This window comes from Saccostrea cucullata, unplaced genomic scaffold, assembly GCF_032062105.1.
Source record: "Saccostrea cucullata isolate Sc308-1 unplaced genomic scaffold, CSIRO_AGI_Scuc_v1 ctg5391, whole genome shotgun sequence".
Classification (NCBI taxonomy): domain Eukaryota; kingdom Metazoa; phylum Mollusca; class Bivalvia; order Ostreida; family Ostreidae; genus Saccostrea; species Saccostrea cuccullata.
Window position 1 is genome coordinate 1,352 of NW_026930474.1, and position 11,684 is coordinate 13,035.

The 11,684-nt window shown below is 33.3% G+C and overlaps 1 protein-coding gene and 1 long non-coding RNA gene across 2 annotated transcripts; one reads left to right on the forward strand and one right to left on the reverse strand.

Annotated features, from left to right (window-relative positions):
• The first annotated feature begins 254 nt into the window (after positions 1-254).
• Positions 255-1,941, forward strand: LOC134228690 (uncharacterized). Its single transcript, XR_009984048.1, has 3 exons — positions 255-874; positions 1,116-1,206; positions 1,373-1,941. It is a non-coding gene; the product is annotated as an uncharacterized LOC134228690 (long non-coding RNA).
• A 3,050-nt stretch (positions 1,942-4,991) lies between these two features.
• Positions 4,992-7,622, reverse strand: LOC134228693 (uncharacterized). The gene is made up of 2 exons (XM_062710373.1): positions 7,367-7,622; positions 4,992-7,020 (listed from the first exon to the last, which is right to left on the reverse strand). Exons 1-2 carry the CDS (start codon positions 7,390-7,392, stop codon positions 4,992-4,994), a joined length of 2,055 nt encoding a protein of 684 aa, XP_062566357.1. The 5' UTR covers positions 7,393-7,622.
• Positions 7,623-11,684: the final 4,062 nt, after the last annotated feature.

Genomic DNA, 11,684 nt, shown 5'->3' on the forward strand with positions numbered 1-11,684 from the left:
TCATACTGAAATCATAGATGACATATAAGGAAGTATGATCCTGATGTGGTTTGTTTCTGAGTAATGAGTCTGCTATGATTTTCTTGCGATTCTGACATGTGCCATTAACTTAGAAAACAAAGGAACATGAGTTTGAAATGATTCGTTAACTTTAACTGCTAAAAGTTTGTGATTTTGATGTGGTTTCTTAACTTTGTCTTTAAACTCCATACGAGTTACACATGATCTGTTAACTTCTTTGTTGAGATTCATGAGTTTTATATGATTTGTTAACTTTGTCAGAATTGGTTGTATGATCCTGATATGGTTTGTTAACTTTGTCATCTATGATAGGTGAAAATGCAAGCTTTAAATTCACTCTAGCTTGGAGAATCAAACAACAGTCATACATCAATAAAAGTCTTATTTAAAAGAGAACATGAAAATTAATTTTCAATAATGAAAATGCACACAGCATGTACAGACATAGTTACAAAGACAATATTATTTTTTTTTGAAGTTGAATTAAATGACAAACAAATACAATAATTCATATTTAAATAAGCACATAAAATAAGTGCTGTGTTTAAATAACGCGGCCAGTATTATATTAAAACTCTTTCTCTTCATGTAATATTTGCGATCCACTCCCAATCTAACTTTGAGGCATTAGATTAGGATTGGATCACTGGTCAATTTCAGAGTCATAGTAACCTTGTTATGCAATTCTCCTGCTGGGCAGCTCGCTGTAGTACAGTGGTTTGCAGCTGATCTAGGTCAGAATTTGAATTCTGATAAACAAGATGTGCGCGTTTTCTTGTTGTCGATTTAAAAGAAAAGCCTTTGCATCATGTAAGCAATAAAAATAAGTGCTGGACTATTAACTCTATACTCGGTAAGTATAATTCATTAATTTTATTATTGACCTTTTTTAATTTTTAGTTTCTACCAGCAAGTGCATGATTTAATTTTTCTTTGTAAATTTGTAGAAGAGACATAGCAAAGCTTTACATGGATTTGAATTGAAATCTTAATTTAAGCATCAAATTGACCTCCTTGATTCAAATATTTGTGGTACATGTACATGTTAATCGTTATATAAAATGTTTATTTATAAAAATTAAATTCTTTTGCAGCTACCGACATTTCCATCTTCATGATTAACATTTGAATTGCATTCAAATTACCAAATTCAAAAGACCCGCCTTTGGTGAAGACAAAATTTGTGTACGTAAATAATATTACATTTCAACAATATTATTCTTTTGGTGATTAATCTAATTCTTTTCACTAATGAAATGGGGAAAATACTTGAATATTTCATATTTTCATGATCTAAAGATAATGATATGTTGATCGATAAATAAATACCACTCTCTACGTTTCTTTTCAGGGTGCTTATATACATATATAAAGAGCTTATATCAGAGGATAGACTACTTCATTTGGGAGCCCTTTCAGTGTTTGTGATTCTGAATAATAGATCCACCACTCTGCTGATTCTGTAGTGAACAAATGTTGTAATTATATGCTTTTGCAGAATCATAAATAAGCAGTGATATCAATGAGTTCCGGATTATTCTTTAAGAAGAATGGATTTCTGTGATTCTGTTCTTATAAAATTCAGTGAATAGTTTGGATAATGTTTTATATTAAGATCGTCATCTTATTAAGGAAGATCATTTGTTGGGATTATATTTATATGACGTCATGGTTCATGTGAAATATGTATATAATATTTTTTCTTAATTTTTGGTAACTGAAATTATTTATCAAATATTAAAGAGAACTTTATTGCAAATATCAAAGTGTTTAGTTAAATTGTATAAGAAGTAGAATTTTCCTATGAGTTGTTCAATTTAACAGATCATACCAGGATCATGATTTTGATACGAGTTGTGAGCTACAACAGATCATACCAGGATCATGGCTTTAATATGAGTTGTTAGCTACAACAGATCATTCCAGGATCATGGTTTTAATACGAGTTGTTAGCTACAACAGATCATACCAGGATCATGGTTTTAATATGAGTTGTTAGCTACAACAGATCATTCCAGGATCATGGTTTTAATACGAGTTGTTAGCTACAACAGATCATACCAGGATCATGGTTTTCTTGCTAGTTGTTTAGTTTAACAGATCATCTCGGAACCATGATCCATTAGCTCATTTGCATGTGAAATTTTCCTATACCGAAATCATATCAAAACCATGATTTAAACATGAGTTGTTAGCATGATCCGATAGGCTGTTTTTTCTGTTTGGGCTGTTATATGTGTGTGTATATGTGAAACATCCCCTCGTCAAAAGGAGATAGAAAAAACTGCAACAAGAGGATGATTGGTTTATTTAAAGTATCCATGATATGTGTGTCTATATGTGAAGCGTCCCCTCGCCAACAGGAGCTAGATTAAAAAGCACAGTCAAGAGGATAATTGGTTTATATCAATGATAAAGTATTAGTGTCAGATGTGTGTGTGTACATGTATGTGAAACAGATAAGGTAATGAAGTGAATTGTTCTACATAAACAGTTACTCATTTTGAAAAAAAAATCCTGCTGTAACTTTGACAGTAACCCGGTAAATAGGTTCTGTAGGTTTCTGTTGTCTATTTGATTATTCAGAAATCGTGAAACATGTTGCGAGAGTATTGTTTTGATTTGTATTTTTCAATTCGTGCACTTTGGTCTGTGTATGGTTTATGCATCTTTGCGTTTTAAAGTTTTGACTGCTTTAAAAAAAATTATGAAACATCCATGTTGCATGAATTGTATAGAGGTCTGTATAAAGTTTCAGATACTAGGATGTATCTTACAAGAATAGAAAAGGATGTGTAAAGCTTTGATTGCATAGAATGGACCAGTGGTTCAGATAGAAGTTCTAGTTTTAAGTTTTCAAACTATGTGTTTAGTCAATTGCATTAAATTAAATGAGTTCTTTAAAATATTCTGTTAATTATTTCTAAATAGATTGTTCCTCTATGTCAGTAAAGCTATGAATGTTCATTTTAAAAATATTAAAGTGTTCAAGAATTCTATTTCGAATTAAATTTTAGTACTGTAATAAACAATGTAAAATTAAAATGTTCAATCTGTATCACACTATTAAACTATGTTTTTATGGCCTCGCCATAAAATGGTCAGGGGCATACAGTCTTAGCTCATTCCAGTATCATCCATTTTCTGTTCAACAGTTACACACATTCACTTAATATGGTACATTGTGCATATGGATATGTCATAGAAATTTGAAGGTCATATTTGAATTTCCTTGTAATTCGATGATGTTCACTCACTTAACCTCCCGATCAAATATTTTATTTTACACCATGTTCGACTCCCATGAATATTACATATAAGGTTGTAGGAGTTTTCTCCCTTTAAACAGAGCTAAAGTGTTTGATTGCTTCAAAGTAGAGAATTGTTGAAGCAATAATTTTGCCGAATGGTTTTTTGTTTCTCGACGATTAGCTACACTGTAATTACAGTGAATGTAATCAAAATTGAGTTTTGATTTTTATCATGAATCGATTTCTTTTGATGATTTGTTCATATGATAGGATTGTGTTTCAAGATGTCAACTGAAAATTTTTAAAACTACTGTCAATTATCAAATGGAGTAAGATTTTATTTGAAAGGATCTATACTTTTTTACTTATTTATGTATCAGGACTTAGAGAAGACAAAGATTTTAGAAGTTAACAATGTTTCTGGGAATTGGTTTCTCAGTGGACACTGCTACTAACAAAAAGTCAAAGAATTTTAAATCAAATTCTTCATAAAAAAAATCTACCCACGCATGCATATGATCTTTTTTTTAATTCTACATGTCAAAGACATTTCTTTCAATAAAGCCTGGTATAGTTTCTGATTTTCTGATAGGAAGTCAATTTACATACAAGACACGTAAGTGAAATTTTACTTTAAAAATCAGCATTATCCCTGTTTCTCATTTGAATTCATTTCCACATTTGGTTAAATATATAATTAAAATTCAGGAGCCCCTCTGAAAAATTATGATTAAGGTGTTGTTTTTTTAAAGTAAAATATCTAGAAGATCTTACTGGTACTGTAAACCAACTTTTATTTGCAACGACTTTATTTGGCGATTTAATAGAGTAAAACTAGTTCGCGACGATTAATATTTGCGATCAAGCCTTTCTTAAATGTGTTTTTAATTGACACAGAGACTTTAAGGACTGGTTCCGGCAAGAAATATTCGCGATGATTAGGCTTTCGCGAACTTTGCAAAAATTTCTAGCACGCGAATAAAAGTTGGTTTACATTATGTAAATTGAATTCCTATCTATTTTTTTCTATTAAGTTGTTTTAAAATATCTATTATGGCTGTCATAAACAACCCTAACTCTCACTCTGTGTATAAAAGTGTCTGTAGTTTTTTTTTTCGAATTTGGGATATAAGTTCTGACACACTTCATAATAAGATTTAAATTGGTGAAAGTCTTCACACTTGGATTTAGTTACAAGTATACTGAGCTGGTGACCAGTTTACTTAATTTTAGTCAGTGCACCAGCCTATGGAAGTTCAAATTACTTTTTAGCAGAGTGTAACTCAAATCTTCAGAGAAAAATTCTATTTTTTTGTGAAATTTTGGATCCTGTATGTAATTTGTAAATGGTATGAAATCTGCTCTGTGGAATTAATCAAATAAAATTTATGATAAAAATAATTTTTAAATATATGGAACCGTGGTTATTGGTTACAGTGGGTTGGGATGCACATATGGTTATAAAGTTAAAATGCATTTTCTCTTTTTTAGTCTGATCTAACTCTGGGTACTAAGTTCAGTATGCATGCTAAGTGTATACACATGTGATTATGATAAGCAATGGTTCCTTTTTTTTATTATAGACTCAAGCTATTAACTTTATAGTTCAAATAATAAAACAAACAGAAAGGAAAACATGAAATCAGAAGAGGGTAAATATATAAATAATAAATATCTATCACGTGAACTCCAACAAATATCAACTGACATTTAACATGCTTAATTAATCCCTTGGTAAACTTTCTGTATTCTCATTTCTGTAGCTGCTTGTATTTTGTTGAATGGTTCTTGTCTGAGAGATTGTTGGTATGAGTAAAGAGCAGCCTGGAGGTTCCCTGTCACCTGTTGACAGATCCCCAGAATCTGCCACGATATGTCTCTGAAATCTAAATCTATAATCTGTTCCTGATCATAGTGAACTAGGGTCTGTAGATCATCTAGAGCTGTTTGTGCTCGCATTGTGTCTACATGTCTGTAGCACAAGATCTCTAGCATGTATAACAGGATAAAGGGTGGGATGAATAATATATCCTGATTATTCTGTAGACTAGACTGTTGTTCTGGTATCAATTCACTGATGTAATGAATTCCTTTGTCAAGTCTGGCATGATATAATACAACCTGTCTCATCTTTGTAGACCAGGACTGTCCCCCTACAGCTTCAGTATACATCTCTGCATCTATATATTTATACATCACATATGGCTGCGCTAACTTGAATTTGATCATCTCTATAATAGATAAAGCTACCACGTATCTAAGTGTCTTATAATAATACATGGCCATGTACAGCATGTCTGTAATATAACCAAAACTGGCAGCTAATTTTAGCATATGACTGGACATTTTGTCAGCTCTATAACTCAGTTTGTTGTCAGGTGTGCAAGTTTCCATATGAAATATAAAAGCTGTGTTCATAAGGCTCCTAGAGGTCATGTTCTGTAGCATTATGACTTGATACTGTGTCAGTAGGGGTGAACTTATCATCTGTTCTATTGTATGTAGATATCTAATGCAGATTTGTATGTCCAGTTTGCCTGGTATTGCATATTGACTTAGTATTTCATTAAATAGATTTCTATCAAACTCATCCTCAGAAATCAGAGTATGATCATCTGTACAGATAAAGTTTCTGGGGTTATAGAGGACATCTATAATATAAGACCTAATGGAGGGACTGTGTAGCAGGAATGCTAAACCCTTTTTATACAACTCTGACAGTCTTTCAAATAATTGATGTTGTTTGACGCCATGAATTTTACTCAGAAACATGTTGTTGCCTGGAATGAAAAAGTTAGGACAGACCGCCTCAAACACCCATTTGAGGATGAGTTTAAAACAGACCCAGAAACCCCCCAGAAGATTTTGTGGGCACCAGTGAGGTATTGCATTTTGTTGGATCACCCAGAAAACTGCCGTCTTCATGTGATAGGAACACAGTAATTTATCATCATCACCTACTCCATTGTTAATTATTTCTGTTAAGATCAATTTAAGTAAGCCGTAAGTTAAGAATTGACAGTGATTCATTGCATACACAAGTTTTTGTTCAGCTTTGGAGAAAGATATTCTCCATTCATGATCTTCATGATTTCCTAACTTATGTCCAATTGCTACAAAGTGGCATCCATTTTTCACTATATCATCAACAACATGAGGCTGGGGCCATGAGAGACATCTGTCTATCCATTGGAAGGCAGAGGGAGGCCAAAAGTCACTAGCAAAACAGTAGGCAGAATCATATTCTGTTGTTCTATATGTTCCACTGACACAGGGTCCATGTGGAGTGGGGTTATAAGGTAGTGATGACTCAGATATAAAGATCTGTGTGTATTTAGAACTAGATACATAATATTTGTTATTCATTCTAACACACGCTCTTTGAATGTCTCTGACCATGCTTGGTGACAGTAAATATATTAAAGTAAATCCTGGTGGACTTTCAGAACAGTCACAGAGGATCAGTGTTTGTCTGTGTGTGTTGTAATACTGAGACTGAGATAATTCCCAGATCACACGGTGATTATGTGGCCAGTACATAACGTCAATATCTGATCCTTTCAGTCTGAGTCCTTCTCTGATACTTCCACTCACCATCCCACTTTGCTCATCACTTGTTTTCACTTGATTGTCCACTACATCACTGATGTCCATCATATCTCTCCGCATGGCCACCAGTTGTGAGGTCCCCACTATGTGGCTCAGTCCCACAAACACTGAATCTGATATGCGTTGTATGGCTTCAGTACTGAGAATGATTAAAGTGGAATTTAATTTCTTGTATAATGAATGTTTCACTTTTGTAAATCTATTATATAATTATCACAATTGATAGTTTTTACCTTCATAAATCATAAAATAAAAAATACTTCCTCCACTGAATCAATTATTTTTCAATTCAATTAAATCATTCATTTGTTTTTTTAAAAAATGAAGTTTATATCTAACATTGTCTAGGATATATATTATGTTTTAGATTCAGTGGTGTAAAAAGTTAAAACCAATTTTACTGTCAACAAATTACACTGATTACACTGATTCATATGATATAGGAATTGTTTTTCGTGTTATAAATTATTGTCATTAAAACTTACGTTTGTAAGCTTCTAATGGAGTCCATTTTCAATTGCGTATATTCCTTTCTGCTGATGTGTAGCTAGTGTGAAGTCACAGATTTAACCTGAGGTGCAAAGTGTGGGTGGACAATGAGCTTCCTCTCAATAGGTATTGGGGGTCAAGCTCAGACATCTACAACTCTAATTTGACGAGTGAATATAATATTGTAGACATATCTCAGTTACTTCATGATGTGTAACTCTGCTTAGGAAATATGGAAACTTTCTTACTGAATCAAATTCCGTCAAAATGTTGAATTTCCTGCATACCCAATATAACTCAAGTTATTATTTTTATTTCCTGTGTGTATCATGGACTCCTGTTGCTTTCGATATTTTCTGATACACACTTGAATTTTGGCTTAAAATATTTCCAGCTATGGGATTAGTTTTGTCCTTAAATATAAAGCAAAAGTGTAGCATAATAGGATAGATATAAAATTGTGGATTGCTAGGAATGGTTCTTATGTGTTCTTATGTGGGAGCATATAGTGTTTGTTATGTCCGTCTTCTGTCCTTCCGTCACACTTTGCATTTAGCTCAGTACAAAGTTCAGTTTCAAAGAAACTAAGATATTTTCAGTTTCAACGAAACTAAGATATTTTCAACAAAGCTTATACATTGTTAGATATTGATAAGAGTCACACAGGTGACCTATTGCTATCCGTTTTTGTCCGTCGACGTGCGTCACAACTTTTTGTACTGGCCCAGAGATCAGGGGTTTGGTTTAAGGGTAGGGTTCTATTGATTATGTAGTGAAAATGCATTAATTCTTTGAAAATCCTTTTTGCTCCAGGGTATTAAATAAAATACATGTAACTAAGTACCCAGTTATGATGAGCAAGAGATTGTCTATACCAAAATTGTGAAATTTATGTCCCAGGGCAGGAGTTCTGGTGTTAGGGTGGGGTTCTATTGATTATATAGTGAAAATGCATTAATCCTTTGAAACTCTTCTCTGTTTCTAGGTATTAAATAAACTAACTTAGTACACAGTTATGATGAGCAAGAATGCTTCTACCAAAATTGTGTATTTCATGGCCCCAGGGTCAGGGGTTATGGTGTTAGGGCAGGGCTCTATTATGAATATATAGTAAAAATACATTGATCAAATCTTTCAAAAATTTCTTCTCTGATCCTAGGTATTTAATAAACTAAGTATATAGTAATTAGTAAGAGCACCACATCCAAAATTTTTAATTCATGGCTTCAGAACTAGGAGTTCTGATGTTAGGACGGGGCTCTATTGATTAATCATATAGTTATACTAGTGAAAATGCGTTAAATCTTTGAAAAATCTTCTCTTTTCCTCGGTATATTGCAGAAAAACGTCCTATATAATTACTAGTTTGATTAATAACGAACCCTATTCTAGAATTGGGAATTTCAAGGCCTCTGGTTCAGGGGTACCATAGCTGGGGAGGCTCTAATTATATACTGAAAATTACATAATTGTTTGAAATCTGCTCCTTTTTATTTATCAAACAATTTTGATAAGCAAGGGTGCCTTTTCAAAAATTTTGCAATGCTTGGACCTACGGGTCGTGGGTTCATATAATAATAATAATAATAATAATAATAATAATAATAATAACTAGATACGATCTCGTTGCGAGCAAAGAGTGGGTCTTCCGTTCGATTCTTGATGAGATGAGATCAGATTTTGATTGAGATTTTCATTCTTAAGTAATGATTTTCCATATTCTGTAAAAAGACATTGAACAATAAAGACTTCTAAAATCGACTTTTGGCCCCTTACGGCCCCTAATATTAGGGATCAGCCCTTTTTCTTTAAAACATTTTAAAGCTCTTAGGATTATGAGCACTTTTTGTTCAACAACTATTCAGAGATTCTTTTTCGTTTTCGAGTTATTTGCAAAAGAAATATTAAGGAACCAGCCCTTCAACTCCCTAATGGGGACGTTTAGCGAAAAATGAAAGGTTGTATATTGTTCAGAACATGATTTTGAACATCTTTTGTTCAATATTACTTATCAAAATATTTCTCACTTTTTAGATACAAAGCGTCAAAGATTTTGCATTCTGGCCCCTTGTGGACCCTAATTATGTAATGTACGACTTTAAAATCATAATATACAGTTGTAGATTGTTGAAATAAACATTTTTGCTTCAGTAATGTATTACAAATTATTGACTGTTAAAGAGTTATCGTAAAAAGACTTTAAGCCCCTTTTGGCCCCTAATTTGAGTGCCCAGCCCCTTTTTCTTGATTTCATCTTGAAGCTCTTAGGATTTTAAACACCTTGTGTTCAATAACTATTCAGAGATTCTTTTTCGTTTTCGAGTTATTTGTAAAAGAAATATTTAGGGGCCAACCCTTCAACTCCCAAATGGGGACCTTGAGCGAAAAATGAAAGGTTGCATATTGTTCAAAACATGATTTTGAACATCTTTTGTTCAATATTACTTATCAAAATATTTCTCACTTTCGAGATATAAAGCGTCAAATATTTAGCATTCTGGCCCCTTGTGGCCCCTAATCATGCATTATACGACATTAAAATCATAATATACAGTGGTAGATTGTTTAGATAAACATTTTTGCTTCAGTAATGTATAACAAAAAATTGACTGTTAAAGAGTTATCGAAAAAAGACTTTAAGCCCCTTTTGGCCCCTAATGTGATGATTCAGCTCTTTTTTCTTGATATCATGTTAAAGATCTTGTCATTTTGCACAAATTTTGTTCAATATGTTTTAACAAAATAATTATACTTTAAAAGATATGATGCAAAATGTCTTTAAAAATCAGTCATGATTCGTGTCCTAAATTTTGACCCCTACCGAGTTTCCATACTAGATACTTCCGGAAAATATCCTGACCCAGGTGCACCATGGCAACATGTCCTCTATTATCACTGAAAATTTCAGCGCTCTAGCTTAAGCCATTATTGAGTTCTATCACAGACACGGAGGTCGTTTGAATTTTAAGAAAAGGGCGATAACTCTAGACCGGAAGTGATTTTCAAAAAATCCTTCAGCCGGAATTAACTTCAGATAATTCTACACCAACCCTGAAAATTTGAAACAAATCGATCTAAAGGTCTCTGAGGAATCGTCGGCACAAAATTTGTGCAGAAAAAAAGAATAATAACTAGAGCAAAGCCCGTTGCAAAGCAACGAGTAGGTCTTACGTCATGTTTGACCGGAAGTGGCTTTCATTTTTTACAGAAATGAGAAATAACACCCAAAAATGGTTTGATTCCTCAAACTCCATGTTAATTATTGCAAAAATAAGCCATTTTCTGTTACTTCCGGTTTGACCGGAAGTGACGACGACGGACGAAAAAATTATTATTATGCTCCCAGAGACACATGTTACCAGAAAACTTGTCAAGAACGACAAAAATACGCGTTTTCCGACTACTTCCGGTTTGACGGGAAGTGACGACGCCGGACGTATTTTGACGACTTCAATAGATTAAGCTTGACATTTTGAACAACTTTGCTTCTTTTACGTATCACAAATTCTCAATACTTTTTGAGATATAAAGGAAAAACTTTCGGCTCCTCTAGGCCCCTGATTTAAGGGGCCAGCCCTTTTTTCGAGATGTTATTTGAAAGATCTTGAAATTCGTCACCTTTTTTGTTCTACATGCTTTAACAAAATATTTCTATGTAAAAAGTTATCGTTGAAAAAGTGCTTAAAATTTTGAAATTCTTGATAGGACTATTTTCGGGCCATAGCGAGCGTCGGCGCTTCGTACTTCCGGTAGTTGTGATATACTTAGTGCACTTCTCCAAAGGTTGCTCTACGCATCACTGAAAATTTCAAACTTCTGTGTTAAGTTCTTTTTGAGAAAACTGCCGGACAAAGTGACCCTCTAAAAATCACTAAATCGCAGAAAAATCCGAACCGGAAGTGACGTCATCAAAATAAAAAAATATATATCTAGATTTTTTAATGTTCTATCAGACCTGAAAGTTTCATGAAAATCGATCGAGCCGTTCTCAAGAAATCGTGCGTACAAATTCGGTAAGAAAAAAAAAACAATAATAACTAGAGCAAAGCTCGTTGCAAAGCAACGAGTGGGTCTTCCTTCCTAGCGATAAGCAAAAGATTAAATGTTTCTGTCTAGATTGTCAACTTTGCTAACATTCTCTTTCTCGATTTGTCTCAAAAACCCTTACTTGAATTCTTTAATTTGGTGTGAGCATGAGGTCTAAAGGGTACTCTCTCTACCAGCATTCTTGAAATCGTATCCACAACAGTTAAACTTCCAATATTATGACTTTTGATATCGGATATATCATCTTTGTTGCAATTATGTTTGTGA